Genomic DNA, 25,722 nt, shown 5'->3' on the forward strand with positions numbered 1-25,722 from the left:
AGGGAATGGTCTCAATGTTCCACTTTGATTCCAGCAATACTTCACCTTTACGTGGCCTTCTGTGACTTTTCCCTTGACACGCAATAGCATTCTTCCTTCAGATTCAGATTTTCTTCATCAGTACTATTTTCACTGAAAGACATATTGATAAATCACCTACTTTTCAGCTTTTAGAGCTATTTAAAACTCAGTAGCTTTCAATATCTTCCTTTTTTCCCCACATCTATAGGCTGTTTTTATTTTCCAATGAACTGCTTATTCTAGTTGTGTGGGAAACAACATGATCAAGATCAGATGCTCCAAAACATTAAAGAAAAAGAATTTTTTTTATCATATTCCTTTATGGACTTTCATTAACATAAAAGATTTAGTAACTAGTAAATAAAAAGTTGGAATATTTACACAAATTTCTTTGAAATACATCCATTTTCAGATACAGAGAATTAAAGCAATATGGAGAAGGTGAGAAAAACACTGAACTTTAAACTATTTTATTAGTGTCCCAGACAAGAGGCCATTCAATGTCCTGTCGACCTTGCTGTTGTTAGGATCATTTTATGAAGTTGTTTTTTCTGTGGTTCTGTTTCACTGCTATGACCTCAGAAGCATAGAGGCTTTAAGAGTGGAGGTGTGACAAGCAAAAGATAAGAACACCAAGGCTTTTAAAAAAACCTATTTTATCATTGTTATAAGTGTTAATATCCTATCCCAAGCTACTGAATAACTGAAGTAACTTACTGAACTGGTAAACAAGTTTGAGAAAAATTTCCTTTGGGGGGAGAACTCACATCTAGTGATCTGCTTTGATTCAAAAGGCCAGGCAAGGGGGGAAAAAAAAGGGGAAAAAAAGAAGACAAAGAGCTGAAACCTGTAAAGTCATAGTTGTAACTCAGAAGGCAAGGTGACACATGCAGGCACAGACTGGAACAGCGAGCTAACAAACTTGCACTTAGCAGGGCCATATTTTTGTAATACTTGGTAAGGCACCTTGTGTGGAGACTGTTAATTAATTAGTTTATTTATTTATTTTTAATGACAAGGTCTGTAGGTAGAGATAAGACTTTTAATAGACTAATTCATACAGCTGGGAAAAGCAGCCAACCTTTTCAAACAAACCCTTACATGCTGAAATCTTATAATTTTGCAGCTATCCTGTAGGGTTTAATGACGATATTTCCTCCACTCATAAAGTTTACCTTGAGTATTCCCTTAAACTACTATGGTTACAATAACACCATCACAAACGTTTTATGAACATTTTTCTATATAAAGCTGTGGCTTTACACTATGAACAGTGATTTCAAACCCCTTAAACTCCTTTTTCTGTATGTGTGAGACCCTATGAGACTGCAGATGTCATGTGATGGCAGGAGAAGACAGGGCAGTACCTCAATCCACTTTGGGAATGTGCAGCCCAGCCTTCCCCTGATTCTTGCCTGTGTCATGGATCCTAAGGTGGTTGGCATATCACAGAGTGGGATCACAAAGTGTGACCCCCCACAGTGCTGCAAATAAATGAATAAAAGGTCCATTTGGGATGGGACAACAAGACGGGAGATAGATAAACGCATATGTGAGGAGGTGTATCCTAAGTGTTTCAGATTCATCAGGTCTCTGAATAACAAGAATACTGTAGCCATAAAACCTCTGGTCCTAGTGAAATGTTATCTTCATGCAATAAAGTGTTAAGTGAAGTCTTGAGATATGAGAAAGTGGTCTGAGAAAGGAACATGATGCAGATAAACCCACAGTGTGGTGAACACCAAAACTGTGAACATCTCTCAAGAACATTAGATTTTTCAACAGATATTTTATCTCACTGGTTTTCTGTATTAGCTAGGAAGGTCCTAATAATATTGCTTGATTACATCCTACTACTAGAAATCTTATAGATTAAGTGTTGACAACAAGCAGGCATTCTTCTGCCCCTTTTAAAATGAGTGAGAGTGCATCCTGGGCAAGCACCAAGTTCCTCTGGCACTCGTAGTGAGACCAGCACTGAGCTCTTTCAGAACTAACTGAAGACCCTTCTCAAGGCTGTCTTGGAAGCAGGGATTTTGAGAAAAGAGAAGCAAAGACCTAGCCCTGAAACACAGTTCTTTTCAAAACTTAGGTTTAATAATTTCCAATGATGCACACTGTGAATTCACTTCTTTGCAAGAATATGTACAGAGGTTAATTCAAAAGTAGTTTTCCTCCAGAAGGGCCTTTTTTGTCTCTCCCCTGACTTTAATAGCTGCAGAAGTGAGTGCCAGATGAAACAGCTATAGATAGGAAAAAAATCAATAGTTACTCCCTTCTAAGTCATCAGTAACTAAGTCTCTTTTGGTCATTAACTTACAGTTTCCATGACTTCACACACTGTCAGATCCCAAATGCCTGCCACAGTCATTCTATCTTCTTACTACCAGAGGACTACAGTTTTTTAAAATCCACTTTTGTCTCCATACATTTGGTTCATCTATGTACAAACTGTCATAAAAGAAGGCAAAGGCACAGTAAAGAAGAATATTTTTGCAGTGAATCCCTCCTCTAGGAGCTCTAACCTTTCAAACAGTGGTGTAGGTCATCTTCTTACATCAGCTTGACACTGATGCAATTCCAGCAACAAAGCCACTTCTGAGTTACACTTTCACGAAGGAAGTGAACCCAGGCCCATCTATTGCAACCAATAAAATCTACACATAGATAATGCATTTTTCTTGGGAGAGGACCTTCCTTTCAGAAACTTGACTTGAGGATGTTTTCGATGATGCTGACATCCTGACTTCCACCTTTGTGCACCGCCGGAGACACTTCTGGAAGTTCCCATTAGGCAGGATGTAGGGAAAGGGATTAATGCTGCTGCTGGTGTAGCTGAGGCAGATGGAGATGTAGTAGCTCATGTAAAAGGTCAGGGTCAGCTGAGAAACTTGAAGATTCATGAGCTGGATCACATGGAATGGGGCAGCACTTACCGCAGACACACTGACCAGAGCAAGCACCATCTTAGTGAGCCTCATGGCTCTTTGCCTGGCAATACTGGTGGTGTAACTGCAAAACAAAGAAGGATCCCTAGTATGGAAAGTCAAGGTGGGAAAATGATGGTGCGGATTGTGTACTAATGAATGGCAGTTGTCTGAGGCCAAATTCACCTACAGTGCAAGCAAAGGCCAGCTCTCAACAACTTCATTTTTTTGTTGTTTACACGTTATTGTTTCTTCTGCTTAGGCTGAATTTGATCCTGTGCCACACACATACAGAAGCCACTGAGAATTGTTTATGTATATTGGATGAAATACTGACACTTATTTTCATTAAAAATGTTTACTCTTTTTCAGCATGACAGCTATATAGCTTTGCATCCCTTTTCATCTATGACTACATTTTTTTTTGCTAACAACTGGAACAGAAATATCCAGTTAAAACTTGACTATTATGAGCTTAAAGGAGACTTAGAGCAAAGAAGCAAATGATCCTCCTGCCTGAGGAATTAAAAACCACTCTAAAATGGAAATCAATTTCCTTTTTCAAAGAAAATTGGTACAAGCTGAAATCCAAAGCACGTAGTCCTAGAACTAAAACATGCTGATGAGGAGCTGCTGTCACGGAAACTGGGAAATTGTATTTCATCTGTTTCATGTGTCAATTTTCTTTTATTGCCGAGACTTCCCGAGGCTGTGAACAGTGGCTAGGGATCCTTGTGGGGCCTGGAGTCCCCTTCCCACAGGAGGGGCAATGCAGCCTGGAGGCACCCAACCTGCAGCTCCTTGGGGCATGGCGACTGGTACCAGACCTGGCACTGCTCCTTTTGGCCTGTTACACGTAAAACCTTTACAGTCTGAGCAGAGCATGTGAAATAGGAAGAAGCATGAATAATACTTTACTTTCCTGCTTTCTTTTTTTGCTGATACATCTCCCATGTGTAACACAAAATTAAAATATAGTAAATAAATATCAGTGGTAAAGGAAAAAAGAAAGTTGTTATAGTAAGATAAAGCATATGCCTGTACAACAAAATGCAAAAAGAACAAACAAGGTGATTACACAAAGACCATCTCATAAGTGTAAAAAAATGTATAAGTGACATGTTTCATAAAGTGGTCTCTGATTTGCAATTCTTAATTAGAGATACATGGAGCCTGTTTTAGGTAACAGCAAGTACCTAGAACTGCAAGTACTTTTAAGTATTAAAGTCTGTGTTCAGCACTTCTAGGAATATTTTTGACTACAAGAAGATAACTACAAATTATACCTCTCAGCTTTCCAAATTCTGTGTGTGTGTGCTTCTTCCAGCACCTATATAATTAGTGAAAATTCCTGCAAGCGTTTATGCAGGACACAGTCTGCTTAGTCCCCTGATATTTTGCTAGTCTGATAGTAGAACAGTGATGACTACCTTCTGAGCAGTTTTTTCAACCATCATTAGTGTAATCTAATCTACACCATCTTTCTTAGTTGGTTTGCAGGTATTTTGTTACAATTCAAGTTATTTTGTTTCTAATTATTCTTTATCAAGTGGAGAACTTCCATCAAAGAAGGAAATTGCATTGTTAAGTTATAATTTGTTCCTGACAAATAGACATGGAGTTTTTCTTATCACTTTACAGATTGAGAGCTTAATAATTTTTTAAACTTTCTGGTTATTGAAGTTCATGGTATTTTACTCTGTCTAACAGAGTCTCCTTTTGCTTGTCTTCATACTTTCCCGTGTTAAAAACTCTAATGTAGAACTAAACAAGCCTCTGACAACTGGTCGTGCCATCTGAGACAGGATGGACTAGACTGAATTCCCGAAATCCTTTCAACCCTGTTTTTCTCCTATTTTCTCTGATTTTTTCAGGCTATTGGGGATCTCATGTCCTTCACAAGTTCTTGAAAATAGTCATATTTCAGGGACTGTTTTTACTAATACCTTAAGACTTCAGCAGTGAATTTAATCAAGCTTTGCTGACATTAAAATATTTAACTTCTGTACTGTTACACATTTTTTGTCTTTTTCTGGTGCTCCAGAGTTAGAATTAATTCCATTAAAAATCTGGTTGCAGTTCATTTGGAGGGAGGGAGGGGGAAGGGAGGCTGGAACAAAAAAGACTCAAATACAGTATTTTAGGCTTTGTCTACATTAACAAGTAGTACAAATGAGTAGTGAAAATCTGTAGAGTGAAGTACTTGGTGCTTAGGACATGACACATTATACTCATGTTAGGGGGTTTAACTTTGAATTTTCTCTAATTGGATCCTGTGGATTGAGGACTGAGTGCACAACAGTGGTTGGAATCCATTCACTGAGTGCCCAGAGCACTTTTTCCAGTCTGATTTCACCTGAAAATAATACAGATCATGTGCTCTGAGACTGCTGAATAATGTGAACTCAGGTGTGATAATTAGAGACAACTGGGATACTCATTCCAAAAATACCTTCCTTATCCAAACGAACATGCTAATATAAAACCACCCAGTCTCAGCCAAAATTTCCTCTCTGTTATGTAAGGTTTTTAAAATTTTCTTTTATGTCCCTTGCTAGTCATCGATCAACAAGCTAACTTGAATTCAACAAATAGGCAGGAATCTGCTTGGCCATGAGATACTAGAAAGTCATGTCTGCAATGTGAGGAGAGTTTAATCTCTTCTGTGATCTGTATCTCCCAAACATGACAGTCTGTGAGGTCGGAAAGGGCAATGAGATCCCATTTGTGAACAATAGTTACCTAAATGCAGCAAGAGAAGGTAAGGAGAACCAGAAGTCCTTCACTGTTACATTTGTTATGTGGGAGCTGCCTTGCTGAACTTGATCTTTCTGGGGCTGCCTCTCTATTACCGATGCAATCGGAGATGCAGTGTTTTGAATGATACAAGGCTCAGCTTCAGCCTTTAGTTCTGTTTCATCTATCCATCCATCCGTCCATCCATCGGTCTGCCTGTCAGGGATGTCAAAGACAAAATGGGTGGTATCCTCAACACCAGCTGAAGACATGATGATCCCCCAAGCTTTGAAAGCTTACCAGAGAACATCATCAGGTGAGGTTAGATCAAAAGCGTAACCTTCCAAACCATCTTTGAACTTCATTACTTTTGAGTAGACCCACACAGGGAACATCAGAATAAGCGATGCCACCCATAAACAAAAATTGACTCGAATTGTCTTTGATCTTGTTCTCAGGTGGGTTAGGCAAAATGGCTGGACAAGAGCGAGCTACCTGTATAAGCAGGTAACAGAGCAATATAATAGAAAAACAATAAAATATTTAGGTTAATATTGTTGACCGCAAGATAAAAATTCTAATAGTAATTGCAAAGGAAAGAAATTGCATTTTTAAAACGCTGTTAAGTACAACATGTCAGAATGGCTTTTATTGAAGCAATTCCCTTAACATTCAACAAGTGTTGTTATAACTGATTATGCTTTTGGTCACAACACTATTTAATTAATATGATGGGAGTTTTTAATAAATTATAGTAGATTAGCATATAGGAGAGAGAATTTGAAAACAGACATACAAGAAGCAAGCAGAGACAAAATCTGAGATGTAATTAGTTCTGGAAAAGGACTGGAGATAATTTAATACAGGCAAGACTGCTATTTTTAAAAAAATTATGGAATGTTCTGAAATATTTGAGCTCTAGGAGTGCTCAACTCTTTTATAGTTGTGATATAAATGTTTAGTCTCCACATAACTGAAGATACAAGTGAGAGAGTTTACTACCTTAGAAGTAACTTTCGATTAGCAGTGGCTTATGATACAAAGCAAATTCAACTTCTGTTTCATCACCTCCACATTTTGTAAAATGTTAGGGTGAACATTAATCTATGAGATCAAAATGGATTAAAGAGGGCAATCTTTGAACTGAAAGCAGAATATCAGATGCAAGAATTCACATGTCATAAAAAAGGGATGTTAAAGGGGAGTGTATTTTCCCTCTATTTTTTTCAGGAGTGGGTAGGGTAGGTACAAAGTCCCCTGCATTTGGTACACCTCTTCATTTCCAGATGAGATCAGACTACCTACTAACATGACCACTAATTCACAGTTTAACAACTTTTTGAGGAAGAATAGCATCAGATCATCTTAGAATAAATTCAACAAAGGTAAAGAAACCTAACAATGAATTACTTCCTTTTTCTTTCCATCCTTTGCACATGCAGAATCTGGCATACTGGGATCAGCCACAGGCCTGGTTAAAAGGTACTGGGTTCAGACAGTATGCTACAGAGGCTGAAAATTTCCATTGCCCTGGGTCTTGGTACTGCTTTCTGGCTGTCAAACTCTCTGTGCTCTGTAAAGTAGTTTGAAGGGAGCTGCAGCACTGCCCTGCGATGGCTTTGAGGTGATATAACCACTTGAGACAACCAGAAACCAGCACCAACTGACCTCACTTTGCTGCTGCACAGGCCAGCTGTCACAGATACAGTTCTTATCAGCTGAATCTCCTGGTGGAGACCCTGGCAGAGGGGTGATTTTCATCACATTGCTGCCAGCTTAAGGACATGATCAGTTACAGTTCCCCCCGATATGTTATGAGAGGTCTACCACAGAGGTCCTAGCCCTGCTGGTGGCATCTGTGCCCATTACCACCCAGATTGTGGGTGATGAGACTTATGGTTCTGCCTTGGCCCCACGTCCACCAGCTCGCTCCCTACGACAGGCAAAAGGACAGGTGGAAGAACCTAACTTCTGGCAGCAGGAGCTGGTAGGTGGGTGAGGAACCATAGCGCTGAAGAGAAATGGGGGAGATGTAACTCATGAAGAAAACTTAGTTCATCCATTTATCAATTCATAATTCTTCAATTAATAATGAGTAATACAGCTAAATGAAATCTCCAAATGTCAACATTTTCCACAAAAAAGGAGGGAAGAAGCCTTAGGGCTTTTTTTTTTTGGTAGAAAATATCTATTTCATGACCAGCCTTTACAAAATGGATCAGAAATTTCATTCTGTCCTCTTCAACTATATCACACATGCCTTTTTTCATGCAAAATGCTGGAGGTGTTTTAGGCAGTAGCAGTGAAACACAGCTCTCTTGAGGGAGTTAGATTGACTCAGTTTCTTTTAAAAAGAGTGAAAACTCCAGATCATAGGCACAGAAATCTTTTGAAACTGTAATTTTCTAAAATTAACTGAAAGTAAGTGATTTACTAGCTGCTACGAGAATGACAAATTATTAGGAATTTAAACCATACTTGGAAATAATTTTCTTGGTGATTAACTATTAGCAGCTTCTCTACCAAACTGCATCCTGTAGACTTCATGTTAGAGTATTTAAAACCTGTACAAGCTGAAAGGATAAAACTGAGAAATATTTAAATACTGGTGAAATTTTCACTGAATTTTAGTGCTTGTAGAGCAGAAAAAAATGACAGCCCAACAAAACTAACCAAACCAAACCAAACCAAACCAAACCAAAACAAACAGTCCAAGATAGTGTAATACGAATGTTAAGATGGTTCCAGGTATTGCCTCAGGCAGCATCCTTATTCTAAAGGGTTATCATCTACATGTGGAATCCCACAGTGCTTGTGCTCAGCTATATAAGAAAGCTGATTTGAAAAGTTCATCATTCTTGCAGAAGACTTTTTTTTTCCCCAGGAACTAGTATTTTTTGTGTGTTCTGAAAAGGGCCATTAAATAGGTTGTAACATAGGAGACTAATTCTCTACCACTCTCAACCTATAACTTAGCTAGAAATGACTCTCTCTCTATTTATGTTGTTCACAGATGAAGTGAGAAAAATGCAGAAAAAAAATGCAATTAAAAGCCTGCAAGGAACAGTCTTCATAATAATGTGATTCCTTCTTAAATGTATTTTATGAAAGAAAAAGAGGTGTAGATATGTATTAGGTTGATTAAAGTATTAGAAAGAAAGGAACAGAGTTTGGTGGAGGTATTCTAGATTTACATTGTTAAAAACACAAGAAGCCAGAGAGGCATTTATAATACCAACTGCAATGTGTGCAAATTTGACATTGCATTTTGTTTTCAGATACCCTGGTATAATTCTACATTTACTCTACTAAAACCAGGAACACTGTTGTGAATTTTCTTCAGTGCAGCTGAGAGCAGAAGCTTAACAAGTGACTGACAGCTGAAGAATGTGTTCTCCAGGCTGAAAGCTCAAGATTAATTAGACTGTGGATCAAATACTCCAGTACTGGTACCAGTAAATAACCAGAAATATCATTAACTGGACAGCAGTAACTTTCAAAACCTGTCATTCCTTTTCTGTGTTGCTGTATCTGTATGAATACATAGCCATACTTGTATATTTTATACGATGTAAATATCTGATACAAATCAGAGGATCCTTGTCTGCAGGTGCTGGCAACATGTTGCCTGCAAGACCTCGGGATGTTGCTCAAGGTCCTGTACTTGTTTTTCTTGTGAACAGATCAGGTTCACAAGCCTGTCAGAACAAGGTGCCTGCAGCACCTCAGTTGCTTGGTATTGTTGCCCTTGGGCCAATGAAGATTAGGAACCATTGCATAAGATCAAGAAAGATTCGTTTTTCATGTGATAATAAATTATTTTCAGTCTTGCTTGAATATGAGTATGAAATAGATTTCTCTCATTATTGAAGCTTTGCAACAATCAAGTTCTTTTCACTAAATAGGGTTAAAGTAATGACCATTATTGCTAGAATCAGCAAAAGGCTCTTCTGGTATATGGTATCTTAAAAAGCTATGTCTAATTTCATGCATTTATTCTCAATTCTCATGATGGTGACAGAAAGAACAGAAATCCTCTACATTTGCAATGGTAGAACTACTTTGTACCATACTTGGTACAGCTACCTCTCCTGTTTCACTGGCTGCCTCATGGAAATAGCTTCTGACACTGATACTTCTTACAGGATCTGTGTAATTGAGAGTAATTTACAGGCTTCTCAGGTTCTTAAAACTTGTGGTTACTCCTGCTTTACGCATAATTTGACCTCTTAGTCTCCATGTAAGCATGGTGTACTATGTATGCTTTGAGCTTGCTTTCATTTGCAAGTGGTGCAAACATCTCTGTGCAAAATAAGGGAACAATACTACAACTCTTTTTGAAATAGGCAGTAGCGATGTTTCCAAAGAATTAATGCTGAACAAAGTTATAGTGGACATTACAAAAAAATCAGAGAATAAACTGTGAATTAAAGGAAGCGTTCGTGAGAAAATGAAAGTGTGTGAGATGGAAATAGGACGCATGGGGGAAGCACAGAAAAGTAACATTAGTAGCTGACATGGAGTAAGAAGTGCACCTAACCAGGCCCCCCTCTTCCCGCTGGCTGCAAGGAAGGTGACAGGACATAATATTCCATCCTGTGTTGTGCTCTCTGTACACCCTGTGAATCACCTCTTAGACATGCCTGCTGCCTCCCATTAATGAAAGGCTGAACTTCAGCTGGTGCCTACAGTTGGGTGATACAAAAACTCCTTGATGCTTTCATATGCTTCTCCTTAGTAGGAAGGTTTCGGTGAGATCTCCCTTTTGTTTCAATCTGCTTAAGCTCACAAGGTACCTAACTGTAAAAACATTGATTATTTGCCCTTTCATCAAGAGTGTATAACTATGCATTGCACAAAGGTTTTTGAGACAGGTTCACGGGCGCAGAGACTTATTAGCAGGGTCTGTAGCTGACGGCATATAGTTCCTTTAAGGGAAAAATCAAAATGAGAGGAGACAGAGTGGAAAAGAAGCGATGGGGGGGCTCCAGGCAAGCATCCTTCTCTGGGTCTCTTCTCCAGTGCAGTACGTGGTTCACCCTGTAATGCCTTTTCCACAGTAACAACATAGTTTTCATCAAGATGACTCATTTCTTACCCGTTGCTCTTGCCTATGAGGCTGCTGGTGCAGCTGAGAGCACACTTTGCTGAGGCTGCACACTGACTTGCTGTTAAGTTTGGGGCATGTGTGTTTTTGGGTCCGCTAATGTCAACCAGAAGCTTTGACCACAGGGTAGGAAAAGGGAGGGGAAGAAGGGGTGATTCTCACGCTGTTGGCAGTCACTTCCCATGAGAACCCCCCGTAACAGCGCTGTTGGGTTTGCAGGTGCAGGGCTGGGAGGATAACAGCGCGAGACCCACAGCGTGGGAACGAGGGGAAAGGGCTGCCCCAGGCGCTCTGGGAAAGGCTGCCACGGCAGCTTGGGTGACCAGGCGCGGAGCTGCCGGCAGAAAGCCGGCTACAGGGCTTCAGAGAGAGGGCTGTTAGCAATGCAAAAGGCTGAGGCTCTTAAGGCACCATGCGACGTGTGGCTTAACGGGTGATATTGCCTTTGCTCAAAGGGCCAGAGCCCAGCGCAGCTCAGAACTTATCAACAGTGAATGTAACTCGTCTTGATAGCAGCTGCGGTCTAGCGGTTATCAGACTAATGTAGTTTGTAATAAAACTAACTGCGCTAATGGGCATTGAAGATCATTAAGGGAAGGAATGGCGTGTGCAGAGGAACCCTCTAGCCTGTGATGGGTACGGAATCCACATCTTCCAGCTCCAGAAGTGCCCGTCACTGCCTATGTGTTGGCTGATCCTGGCGCCTTTTGCTGTGTGGACATTGTTTTCCTGGATACGCAGCTGAATTTTCGTAGGATTCTCACAAAGTAAAGGGCAGGTTACTAACGATGCAAAATCTGGCCTGCATATAAGTGTATTTCCCTAAGTATTGTAAGATGACTTTTCACACTTTCTGGATCAATTAATTTGCTGGACATTTTTGTATACTGATATGTGACTATAACGGATAATTTCCTGGGGTTTCTAACTGTCATTTTTAATATTCATCTGAGCAAAGGAAAAAAGTCATTTAATGAACTTAAAGATGAAAAGGAAAATATTACGCTGGATGGAATAAACACACCAGCACAAATTAAATTCAATTCAATGTAAATTATTCTTTTTCTTGATAGGACTCAAACTTATTCCAGCCTGCTGGTGTTCTGACTTACCCTTCCCCAGACAATAAGAAATTAATCTCACCCTAAACATTATCAAGCAGCTTTTGTCTCCTTTCTTTTGCAGCAGTGAGTTTCTATTGGTTGTTTCAGTTTGGATGTAAATTTCAAACCTGCCTATTGTCTGATGATAAATTTGTGAAATGAAACATGAGGGGTGCATTTGGGAAAACATGCTGTTTTGAAAATAAGGGGTAATTTCCACTTCAAACAGAGAGTGGAACTTTAAGGCAGACATGTGCCCTCATCTGACAAAGTAATTATCAGTAATAAAAGAGTCTTTTGTTGGGAAAAGTCTGAAGAATACTTACCTGAAACAAACAACAGGAGTGTCTGAGCTGCCTCTCCGACACAGAGAGCTGGAGAAGGAGGCAGTGACAGAGCCTGCAGAGCTCTCAAAAAGTACAAGCTACGTGGTGCCTGTTACCCATGCCTTTTACGACATTGCTTTTTACCTTTCTGCCAGACTTGCTGTTTGGAGGAATATCCATCTGCCTGGAGGAACATCTATGAGACCAACCATCAACAAAGTACATGGTATGATTGTTGAAGCCACGGTGACTCTTTGAAAGAGAAAATATTTCATGGGAGCATGCACTCCTAGTTAATGCTGTAGCTAACTGCATGTCATCTTGTCTGATTTCTAGCAAAGCTGTAAACATCTGGTCATACTTCTGTCATGCATATAGGACGAGGAGAGGGGAAACGTGTCTTAGAGCTTGGGTTTTTTCTCACTCTTTTCCTTCCTGTCTCTGGACACATCTTAACCTGTCATATCGGACATCCTACGGTCTAACATTATTACTATGTATTGCATATTGTCACAATACATTATACTGACACTGTTATTATTATTGATATGACTAATTAGTATAAATTACCTGATTAATGTTAATTATTAATATATGATCTGAATTGGCTTAAAATGTACTGCTGTTAGGATTGCCCCAAGAGGCAGCAAAGTGTACTACACTCAAAAGCAAATGAAGGCTGTTCAGAAGATTGAGCTTTTAAAGGGCTTCTACCTTTTCCTCTGGCTAGGGTGTTTGTGCCTGCATGTGAAGTGAAGCAAGGAGCGACAGAAAAAGGAGTGTGAAGAATGAGTAAATGGATTAGTCCATGGCAAATCAAGTGGTTCTGGTTTTAAATAACTGAAAGCCCATGACTTTCATAGAGATATGGCCCCACCCTACCAGTTGTACTGCCTTGGTAAATATTTCTTAGAGCAACGTTACCGCAATGGGCAAACCAGGAACATATTTTCCCATGCCTGTCAGTCTCGGCTGCTGCAAACACTTGGAACACCTGCCTGTTTCTTCTCAGCCGTCACAGAGCTACTTACTCCAGATTTATCTGCCCAGCTTCACCTCTCCATTTATGTGCCTGAAGCCTTAAGGGGATAGGCTAAATAAATGTTTATGCAGCCCTCAAAATTGACTGGTACCCTATGTAAGTCCTGGATTTCAGGAGCTTGCTCAGGGGACTTTTCCCATGCACAGAGATACTTTGCAGATAGGATATTCACAAAAAGCAATTATTTATTGGCTATTACAATAGAAAACAGACAGCTAGGACTAGCAAGCTCCTAGACTAAGTGTTGGTAGTCTTACCACCCCTGTATGCCACCCTTGAGTCTTTGCTGGACAACTGTCAATGGGAATGAAGGGGCATCTTCAGACTCCCTGATTTTCGTTAGTATTTTATACCTCTTTGTGCCAGTGTTTCTTTTCTTGAACCTTTGAACTGCTAACTGTCTCCACCTCAACAATCTTGTCTCTGGCTTCAATCTGCCTTACCTCTCTTAGCACACATGGTTCTACTCTAGCTACTTTTGCACAGCTTAGCATTTAGCAACTTTCTCAGGAGACTGAGACGAGATTATATAGCTGTGCCATATCAAAAGTATGCCTTGGATCATAGGCAACTGAACCCCTATCAAGAGGATTACACCTTTTCTTATAACCAAAGCATGTAGAAAAAGTAGTCGAAGTAGGTGCACTCTGTAAGAAGGGACCCAAACAGTAGCATTTTCCTGTGACATGCTCCAGTGGATGCTACAGGGAATGTGATGTGCCTCACAGCCTCCTGTCACAGAAAGAAAACCCGGCACAGGCTTTATTAGCTGCATCTTGTGTGCTATGAAGAAGTAAGGAATGATGTGACTTCCGAATCTGCATCAGTTATTTTGAATGTGTAAGTCTTGGCTTTTTTTTTTAAAATGTCCTAGGCCAAAGCATTCCTTTGCCAGTTTAAAGTCACTAACATTGCTAATTGCAATGTTCGTCTTCAATTTAAGTCAACTGGCTTATTGAAATGTTCCGAGTAACAACATTAGTGTAGGACATCATACTGGACCCCCTTTTCACCCATCTCACCATGTCTCCTGCCTCACCAGAGACTGCAACATAAGAGTATACCAATATTTGGGCTCAAGGAGATGCTGTCTGCAGCGTACACAGTTCTGATTTCACTTAGGCCAGATTTGCATAGTGATATTTTTGTTGAACAGTCAGATTTACTCTTCAGGTACATGGGGGTAAATTGTATTAGGATTCTTGTCTATATGTACTTATGTGCATCCTCATCCAGAGAGGAGGTGCTGTGAGTTGCTTCTTATGAAATTTTCTTTTAACCAATGGACAAAAGTTCTGCAACCAAAGTTTCATCCAGGTTTAATTTATGTAATGTCTGCCTGTGGCATAAACATGAATCTGTATTAAAAAAATGTGTTTGATGTCAGTTTAGGAACCTTTCTCATAAATTTTAATATGCTTACTCAACTTGCATAGTTTTTACAGCTTTCCTTAATGTTTTTTATTTCATATTAAAGTGAGTAATGAAAAGCAAGCTTTTATACATTGTACCCCTCATAAATTGACCCCTAAAGCTCCATGGAGAGAACAGCTGGTTTTGCCACTTCTTCAGACCTTATAAAGAAATTTGATTTGCGAAAAGAAATGCTGAAAAACTAAAGTCTCTGTTGGACCATTGCGTGACATAGTTCACTCCTATTACGAAGCAGAGGATTTATGGGAATGAAAACATTATCCAGCAATATGACATATATTAATTTGCATGTGGTAGTCATTTTATTCAGCTTAGGCTTCTTCTGGAATTGTCTTCCCAGGTCTGACCTGCTCCTGTCTTCCTTTAAAAGTGCTTTTATTTTTGAGAAATGTGAAACAGAACACGAAGCTGTCCGATGCTGCATTAGATGTAGCATTTAATAAGGCATAATTATGTTTCTTGTTTTTATTGGGAATGTGGGACGATTTTACAGTCAAACAAAGTCTGATAAACTCTGCTGATTTTTTGCAAAATAGCTGGTTTAATCTTTTCACTTAATGTAAGCTCCCAGGTGAATTCAGAGGTGCTTTACTGAAAATCAAGCACTAAACAGTTTGGGAGCTTGTTATCTGAAAAACCTTTGGCTCTCTTGGCTATAGTGTCATAATTGGTATTAGCAGTGATAAAACAAATGGGAGAGAAGTAATTTGAAGAGCTGTCCCTAGGCAAGTTTATTTGAGATGGAAAATCTTGCCTCAAAATAGAAAAGAAAACACAGGCTTACCCTCAGTAATCTGGAAAAAAACAAATGTCTATTTTAAGACAAGGCTTTATTTGAGACATAAACTATTTTTTATACCAGTTTTTGATATTCTGTCTTTCCTCATTAGGATGTCATGTCTTTTTCCTGCCTTAATACTTACTGTCATTTGCATAAATTTTTTTTCCTAAACAAGAAGATTAAAGATACTGTGTGTAAATTCTTTAGGAATGTAGGAAAAGACTGTCATTTGTCACATTACTCTCATGCAAATATAAGAACAGAGCTTTTAAAATTGGACTTGACAAGAATTGATAATTTCTTGACTCTTTTAACTGCATGTCAACCAAATAAGACTTCTAATATCATGCATTAGTGTAGCCTCTTTATGATAGGCATACTTTATCCATTTCAAAATGATTTATACCTTTCAGTTTTCTACTTTCTGCTTTCTGTTTTCTGGTAATTTTTCTCTCCTTCTCCATTCCACTTCCATGGAAGCATACTGTCTTGTATGTTACAAGTTCAATAGCAACCATCCTTCCCACTGACTCTGCTTATTTACCCTAGAGTCTTTTTAATGATTGACCAGTGCCTCGTGCTATGCAGGTCTTTTTGTTTTCCTTCATACTCTCTCGGACATATGAAAGAAGACCAAAGTCTTCTTTCGTCCAAAGTAGACTTTTCTTTCCTGAATTTGGTCACTTCTTCCTTAAGATCAAGAACATACAGAAGCTGATTTTGAAATCTGTAGTTATGATAAAAGCTAAAATCCTTGTTGTACTCTTACTGCATTTTAATAAAGGTTTTTAAAAATAACAGATACAGTAGGTTTCTGCAGTCTGCCTGGAAGCCAATTTTTTATCTGAAACAAGAATGGTTAAAACAAATCTAGTTTTAGTGACATTAAGCCTTTACTAGAAGCTGCACCTCTAAAGATAAGTCCCAGAACAGTAACAGTGGTGGTGATTAGGATCGCTTAAGGCCTTGTGCATAATGTGATGCTATAGTGAGACTTAAAATACTTCTGCCACCTCCACAAACATCAGAAAAGGATTCCTGCTGTTTTTAAAAAATCATTAACCATGACTGATGGCATTTCTCGTTCTTGAATTACTACAGCTTTGCATAAACACAATTGGATATTATTGTCCTGGGGTACAGAATGAAAACGTGAAACCATGTACCTGTGCAAACTCATTGCAGTCATAATGGCACTGCATGTAAACTGGTTGCATGCATCCAGGGAGTTAACGAAGGTGCAAAGAGGGCTGCCGAGGCCTCACTCGCCTCCACGTGCCCATTGGTGAATGAGAAAGGGCATGCCAATGATAGGAACCAAATCTGCTATAGCCAGGCTGCAGATGCAGATATCTGGAATAGTTTTCTTCTGGGTTCTGAAATAGATTGGAAGACAGGAAGATGATTACTTGACATAGTTACTTTATTGTTTTCCAACTACACTGTTGATAGAGCAGACCTCAAAACTGAACTGTGCAGAAATAAGTACGCTGTCAGAATCACTATTTTAGAATCAAGGGAAGTTTCTCAACACAAAGATATTTCGAACTAAACGTTTTAGGCTCAACAAAAATATATTGTTCATAATTTTACTTTCCAGTGAGGTTGAATGGGCTATTTAATTTATTAATATCACCACAATTACCCATATTCTCCTTTGAAAACCATAAAGTGTTCAAAATAAACACAGGTTTGATGGACATAGGAACTCTAGACATATCAGTCTAGGACAAATGGGAGGAGAGATCAAAGCCTTCCTGCAAAGCGGTTGACCCAGAGCTGAATCTTGCTTAAAGATACAGACAGGAGGTTCTTGAGTGCTCAAGGTAAAAAGGGAACTGCTGAAAGAGGAATGATCCTCTGGGAAAAAAATAACATGCAATCAAATATTTGAAGATAGCCTCATGAAGTTCATATGTACATAGGGAATGCAACTGAGTTAAAACCATATGCGGTCTTCATCTAAGTACTGAGAGTTTGGCATTGCCAGTTTCGTAGTGTCTATATTGCATAGATTTTGTGTGATATCTACGCTTTTCTACATTCCTTCATCAAAATGTAATCCTTGCCTTAGTACACCCCCTGGTTTAGGCTTGGAGGAATGTTATTCATGCAGTTGAAAGAATTCCTAACTTTAAATTGCCTTATTCTATACAAATCAAGGAAAGAAACACAAAGCATCTTTGAAAGGCACTGGTATTTATAAAATATTTTTAAATGACAGGACTTTATTAAAAAGGTCCTTAACCACAGTCTCCATATAGAAATCACCTTACCTAAATTCACCTAAAAATTAGATGCCTAGTCTAAGCTATTTCTCTAGTCTCCCTTACAGTATCTCTAACCAATTTTTTTTCCAAGCTATTGCAAAATACCAATTTATTTGTCATTCTTACTGGAAGACACAGAATAATCTGCAGCTGGGACAACTCTGGCTGGCCACCCACAAACCATGTTCAGAAGTCCAACTCTATGATCATAATTTCCTAAAAGGACCTGTGTGAGAAGAGTTCCTAATTTCATATTTTTCATGTTGTCTTTGCTGCATGCTACAAGCTATGAAATAACTATGTTTCCAAAGAAACAAATTTAAGCTAGAGGGAATGAGCCAGGCAAAAGTATTTTTTTCAAACACTTTTAATAAATTATAAAGTATGATTCACTGTCATCTGGTTATGATGCTGAAACCAAAGCCAGACATCTATAAAGTATATCTGCTGGCAGTAATGACTGGCGCTTGTGGAGAGAATGACGCATATGAGATCTTTTTCCTCCAGTGCCTTTAGCTTTGTGAATATTGAAGGATGCAAAATCTCCAGGAAAAGAAAAGCCCCAAACTGTGTTTCCTGCAAGGCATCAAGTGGTACCATTATGCTCAAACACACAAGTTTCAAAGCATCTGAAATCTGCCTGTATATGTCATTTTATGAAAAAGTTAAAATAGTCTTTTTCTACTTTATTTTGTTCATGTTAACAAGATAAATCATACTAAATTGGAAATTACTTTTGGACTCAGAATGAGAATCTCAAATTCTAAACTTGCATACTTTATGCTTGCTGTGGTTTAACCCCAGCTGCAACTAAACACCACACAGCCACTTGCTCACTGCCCTCGGGCAGGACAGGGGGAAGAGAATTGGAAGGGTAAAAGTGAGATGGGTTGATGGGTTGAGTGAGAAGGCTTGATGGGTTGAGATAAGAACAGTTGAATAATTGAAATAAAATACAATAATAATAATAATAATAACAAAAAGGAAAATAACAAAGAGGGAGAAATAAAACCCAAGAAAGACATGGGATGTAAATGAAGATGATTGCTCACCACAAACTGACCAATGCCAGTTCCTGAGCAGCAGTCCCCTGGCCAAATTTACCCCCAGTTCATTGCTAGGCATGACATCCTATGGTCCGGAATACTCCTTGGGTCAGTTGGGGTCAGCTGTCCTGGCTGTGTCCCCTCCCAACTCCTTGTGCCCCCCCAGCCTCCTTGCTGGTGGGGTGGGGTGAGAAGCAGCAAAGCCCTTGGCTCTGTATAAGCCCTGCTTAGCAGTAACTAAAACATCTCTGTGTTATCAATCCTGTTTTCAGCACAAATCCAAAACACAGCCCTATACCAGCTACTATGAAGAAAATTAACTCTATCCCAGCCAAAACCAGCACAAGGCTAAATGTAATCAACAAAGAATACACATTGAACAGCTGTGCCATGGTTGATGTAAAGGGAAGTGTTGTAATATCCACTGTCTCATGCTTTTACACTGAGGTTCACAAAACAATGCCTTTTTAGATCAGTGTCCAGAGGCCAGGACTTATTTTCATAGAGATTTTCATATCGTTTCCTGTGGTGGCTCAAAGCCACAATATTTAAATGGTAACTTTTGCAGTAAACTTCATAATCTCAAATAATTTTGGTGACATTTTATAGTTTTTAACTATCTTGTATTTTATTAAGACAGTGGTGCTTGCCTTCTGCTAGAAGTATTACTTTCCAGAAAAAAAAAAAAAAAAAAAAAGCCAGGAAAATAATAGTGATAGCCTCAATTTCAAACTTCTTTCTTTTCATCCTTTCAGTGTTTTCTACCTTCTCACCACAGATTTGAAAGTTTCTCAGCAGTGTCTCAAGCCACAGATATCAGCTCGTCAATTCATCCTTCCACCCATACTGGGTTAATTCCCATCTCTGAAACACCCTATGAAAAATGTACAAAAGCACAATTGCAAAGTCTGTGAATATGTCAAATCTGTGGTTAGTCCTACCTTCTCTTCAATTCTACTTCTACAGATCAAACTCATTAAAAAATTGATTTGAATTATCCCAATCCATTAAAAAAAAGAAGTGTTGAGCAGACACGACAATGTGATAATCCATATACTGGCTGACACTCCTGTAACAACTTCAAGGAACATGACAAGTGCATTATGTGTTGTCATCAGTCATCATTTATCCCCTCTGACTGCATTATGTGCTGTCATCAGAATTTATTTATACCCTCCTGGACAGAGAGTCTTCATTAACTAGAAGCTTAAGTGTTAATTTGGAAGTGATCTTTCAGGTCAAAGACAAGATGATTTATAGGTATCACATATTTAAAAACACAAGCACATACTCTTTCTTCAAATAGGAAAGGTGAAAACAGCATTTCTAATAGGCTACTTCTGCAATGGCAAGTAGCACCAGCTTTAAAGTCATCCTCCCACCAAGGCCTGTCCTCCCCTACAAAATCTAACCATTCCCAGCAAAGCAGCTTGACTTGGAGGAGGCTTTTTTAAATTTCCAGCTCTGACATTAACCATAGTGCACTTCCCTTCTGCTCTCACTTGGAATTTACCTAGATCCTTGGTCCTTAAGAAGAGTAGGTCAAACAGCAGCAGTCCTACGCCTACTTAACACTGTCTTGTAGCCCTTTTGTGCTGGTAAGCACACACTGTGCTCCCTCTTGGATCATTTCTGTAAAAGTTCTTTTCCCATTGTGGCTGAAAAAGCATCCCAATATTTATCAGGAAAGGCTTGGACTATCTTTTCTCCTTTTAATTGAGGGTGGAATTCTTCTAAGCTATTTTTCTCAGTTTGAAATCTAGACCTCTAATGTCTCCAAGTAATCTCGGCTCCTATAATCACTGCAGAGAAACAGAACTCCAGGGGCAATTTATCCTGGTTTAGATAGGTATATGACAAAGATGATATGTATTACTCTCAGTAGTGCCACTCCATGGAGAGACCCAGATGACTTGCTTGGGCGATCAAAGTTAGGCTGAAAAAAAATTGCTCGCATCCGTACGATTAGGTAAAGCCTGTAAAATCTTGTGAGACTGAATCTTGCTCAGTACCTGTTATGAAAAACTCCACAAAGAAATGGCAGTCATTTCTGTTCTACATCTCTGCCTCTGCGCCTTCCCTCATTTAACCATATCTTGTGATGAATACTTCCAAGTAATTCAGCTATCTAATTTGTTGTTGGATAACAACATTACCTAATGTTTAGCATTAAATTAGCAATAGCTACAGAAGTTTGTCCAAGATATTCTGGTCCAAAAATCTATTACTGTTTAACTGAATCTCACAGTCAAGCCAGATCACATCACTTAGAGACATATATCAGTTGCTGTGCCAAATGTCATCATAGGAAGTCCCACTTTTCTAACATCAGCTTGGTTTTTTTCTGAAACAGATCTAAAACAGAATCATAGAAATCAGAGTAACCTGGCAGCATGCTGTCTCAGTGAAGAGATACTTAGCTTCCCGTCTCGGCAAGGAATAAAGAACAGACAGCTGAGATATGTTGTAGGGCACTTGGTATGTTGTTTAACATGGTGGGTTTTTTTGCTAGATTTAGGAAAAGCAGGAACCTAAGACTGGAGGAGATAACCCTTGCCACAGAACTGAGTTATCGCTGTCACAGGCAGCAAGATCAGGAAAGACCTTCTTATAACAGAGTAATTTCATCTCAGAAATAATGATTTTACTTCCCCTACTCCTACTGAAGGCTATCAAAGGACATCACTGTTCTGGAAGGTAAAAATCACCTTCCAGTTATCAGCCTTCAATACCTCCTGACCGCGGTCTACCCAATTGCTCTTGTACCAGTTTTGGCTTTTAGTTTAAACAGTCCTTTACCCTTTCTGCCGTATTTGAATCTGATTTATAGAGAGCAAGCATACATCTCTGAGCCTTTTTTTAAAAAAACAAATATAGGTGAATTTTCATAGTTCTACATTCTTCTGTTTCTAGTAATTGTTCTTTTCTGATCTTATTCCAGTCTGAATATCTTATCTTTCCTGGAAACAGCTGGCGAGAGTTGTATTTCAGGCCTTGTTACAAGCCTGGAGAACAGCATTAGCATTTCCCTCTTTTCCCCGGAAAGGCTGAGCCTTACATGTATTACAGCTGCGTGTGCTTCTCATGCAGCTTTAGCCTATTGACAGCCCACAGCAATCCCAGGAGTTTTTCCTCTGTTATTTTCTAACTGACAACAGTGCTTCCTATTTATAAAAAAATACTAATAAGAAAAAAATTCTATGGCTTTGTGCTATTAAAAGTTACCACATTTCTATTGCTCTAGTCCCTCCTCTATTCTTTATCTGGTTCTTGCTGACAGTCTTAATACACCTCCATATCGGCCACATCTCCCCAGTGTATGTCATTAGGAATACTATTGACACACTATTCCACCCAGGTCTCTGAGGGAAAATATGAAATCTGTCTGGCCCCACGATCAGTCCCTGAAAGTTCCACATGAACCTATTTTCCCCTAAAAGTCTTGTCAGGAAACTTATTTCTTATGAACGTTGCCTAGTACCATCCACACTTTAGCTAATGTGTTTCTCACATTATAATTCTTGAGCACATTAGATTGTTCGTTAGCTGACTTAATAACTTCCAGCATGATAACTTACAAAATCTAATAACATAAAATCTCTGATCTGGATAGACTAGCTGTATGTAGCGGTTTCAAAAATTTTCTGCTGATGACTCTACATTCAGTTGCAAATACAACTTCTCCAGCTGAAGAGTCAGAAAATAAGTAGTAAGTGTTGTGACACTTATTTGCAATCTCTATTTTAGGAAATGTTATTTTACCACTTGCTATTAGTTACCTTATTAAAAATCAAGATAATCTGAAAAGACATACTCATAGATAATTGAAATTATATTTGATTCCCTTTTCTCTTCTGTAACATACTCCTTCTTGAAAATATGAAGTCAGACTAGTGCAGCTAATTGGGGTTGTCTGGATCACATTTTCCCCCTCCACACAAAAACATAGCCATTCTCCCAGCAGCTGGTCCACCTAAGTCAGTAGGTTTACATAAAATACTTGCTAGCGGAACTGCAGTTTTAAGGACCAGCTATTCTAGGTTGCTGGGATGAAGATTATTGGGTACTTCTGGCTGACACTGAACTCTTGCAGCATTTTTTTCACCATTTTCTTTTTAATTAAATAACAACATATCTCAACTGTCTCTGTTATTCCCTAGGGATGAAATTCATTCACACAAGGAGGGCCAGCTAAAAGTCATCGAGTTAGTAATTTTTAAATTAAGTCTCACTGCATAGGCATATATTACATGCAAGGTTCATTAAGACTTTTAGTTATTTTCTCCCAGTAAGTTGCAGATAATATAATTTTAATTCACACTCAAAAATGTTTGTCCCTACCTGGCAGACTTGCAAATTAAATTGGGGAGCTGAAATTCCAAAGTTCTTTATCATGTTCTACCATCAGTAAAGCATTTTCTACTGGAAAGTAAATAACTTTTTACTTAATTAGAGAGGTAATCTAGCTTCTTTCTCTCTTTAAAGAATTGACTCCGTAATGCTAACAAAATTAAAATGTATGCATGAGAAAAAGAGAGAAGACACAACTCTGAAGCAGAACCATCGAGTAGAATCAGATCTGTTTAGTGGAAGGTGAGAATCTGACATGGTTATTTTTCAAATCATAGCTACACTTTAAATGTACATTAATCTACAGAATCTGAGGTTTGTGGCTGTCTTTTTTAGTGCTGGTAAATACCACATTAACTTTTTAACACAATATTTCCAAAATTTCTCTTCCTGTGTATAAATGTTCATGCCCATAAATTTGAATGCTTGTAATTTTCTCAAGCAAATACGGTTTAAATTATATTCTTTTTTTCAAGTCATTGTTTGTGCCTATTCCCTCTGTCTCTCATATTTTTATTTAAGTTAGACAAAGGCTTTTCTCCAGGGGAGAAAAAAAAATCTTTGTTCCCTCTCAGTTTCCTTCCATTCTATTATTTTAGAGACTCTATAACTAGTTTTTAGAAAATCAATGATTTCTTCTTTCCTTTCTATTCATTCATACATTTAAAAAGTCATATTGCCATTATGTTCACTTCAGACATACTGTTTCCACATTTGTTCCCTTCTGCATTCAGATTATGAGCTACAGTGTTCTTGAGTGTACCAAACATTGCATTTCTGGTAGTTTCAAGGGAAGTTTACTAAAGCTCAGTGGCTGACAGACACTTAGCCCTAGGTTGGCCTTTGGAAATCTTTCCTTTAAAAGCACAGTATTTTGGAGTGGAGTCCATCTATTAATCCTTGTAGAGTGTGATGTGTATTAGCCTTATGCTGTCATATTTCTTTATGTTAAATTTGCACTGCAGATAAAAGCCACTTTTTCAAGATACATGGTTATGGATTTAGAGTTTGTGGTAGCATCAGCCAGTTGAGAGCAAGTTCTTTATTATATAGAAAAAGAAATCTCTTGTTAAAATTAAGAGACTAGAAGGTATTTTCTTGCATAAAGGATGGCTGTGTCAGATTTATGACCCAAAAAACTTAAGCAACTTGAGCAATTTTACCTTCTTAGTATGCAACAAAAATATCTTAAGGTATTAATTCCTGCTGTGTGAGAATCCTTGACTAGCACTAAGGCCCTGTAAGAAGTCAGGTGATGTAGGACAAAACCAATGAGTTCTAGGAAGCTGCTGTAAATGGGCAAAAGTTAGATAGAGCTCTGTTACTAAAATAATCTGAGGTAGAAGTACAGTTTTCAAAGGAGGCAAAGAGTATATTTCAACTGATCTTAAAAGAATTCTATAAAATGTTATAATGCCTGGCTAGCACCATAACTAAAGTGTAAAGTTTAGTCTAGCTTTTATGTATGCTAGTGGGAAGGTTGCTGCCAATTATAACAGAAACCAGGGAAGAAGGCATGTATTTCAATTTCCTTGAATATGTTTGAATTCAATCATGCACTTAAGTGCTTTCTCATAACTGAAAAGGCTAAGCAGGCATACATTACCACTATCTATACTCATGGTTTAATTTTTTTTTTAATGAGAAGTAAATGTCAATGACTAAACAGAACATGAAAATCTTGCTATCCTTGTCTTTGCTGGGCAATTCACTTCCTTAGTGCAGTCACCATTTATTTTCTCAGCAATAAATCTTACTGAAAAATGTATTCAATTCCATACCTTATTATTGTGAACGCAATGAGAATATTTCCAACTAAGCCTGTTGAACAGATAATCCCAATCAGACAGGGAAGGATGATTGTCTCCGCAGCACCAATCACCTGGTAATGGTGCCATCCACTCCAAGATCTGTTAAAGAAGCCTGGTGTACCATTCTGACAGGAAGGTTGAAATTCACTCATTCTTCAGTGACTTTAAGACTTAGTTCTGTAGTAGCAAGAGAAAATAAATTATTAATGGACAAATAATTTGAATATCATTAGTTAAGTCTGGTATCTAAGTGTACATTACTGTTTAATGATTATCTGAATGTCATAAAAAACCTTTCACCAAAAGCTTTGTACATTCAGGATTGTACATAAAAGAACTGGATGATGTTGTTTTCAAAACGAAATCTCTGATGTAATAACGCCATTATAATTTAAACAAATTTGTAATCATCCAAGATGCACCATTTGAGTATCACAGTGTTTATTCTACTCTCAGAAAGCCCACTGTCCACTTCTTCTCTTGGCTGGGGTGGTCCCGGTAGACGCGAAGTTGAACACAAGCCACCGATGTGCCCTTGCAGCAAAGAAGTTCAATGGCATCCAGTGCTGCACTGGGCAGAGCATTACCAGCAGGACAAAGGAGGTGATTCTTCCCCTCGACTTAGCCCTGGTGACACACCTGCGGTCCTGGGACTGGGTACAGGAGAGACAGGGACTTGCTGGAGGGCCATGAAGTTGGTGAAGGGACTAGCACATCTGGCACGTGAGAGGCTGAGAGCGCTGGGGCTTTTCAGCCTGCAGAAGGGAA

General features: G+C 38.7%; 1 protein-coding gene across 1 annotated transcript; it reads right to left on the minus strand.

The window, feature by feature from the left end:
- Positions 1 to 474: 474 nt before the first annotated feature.
- MCHR2 (melanin concentrating hormone receptor 2) lies at positions 475 to 25,373 on the minus strand. Its single transcript, XM_069804938.1, is given in 6 exon segments — positions 475 to 2,765; positions 2,768 to 3,033; positions 3,867 to 3,986; positions 5,985 to 6,175; positions 16,637 to 16,853; positions 24,925 to 25,373. Coding segments are annotated over 6 exon segments (1,020 nt in total). The 5' UTR covers positions 25,107 to 25,373; the 3' UTR covers positions 475 to 2,721.
- Between the last annotated feature and the right edge of the window lie 349 nt (positions 25,374 to 25,722).

This window comes from Haliaeetus albicilla, chromosome 17 (assembly GCF_947461875.1).
Source record: "Haliaeetus albicilla chromosome 17, bHalAlb1.1, whole genome shotgun sequence".
NCBI classification, from domain to species: Eukaryota; Metazoa; Chordata; class Aves; order Accipitriformes; family Accipitridae; genus Haliaeetus; species Haliaeetus albicilla.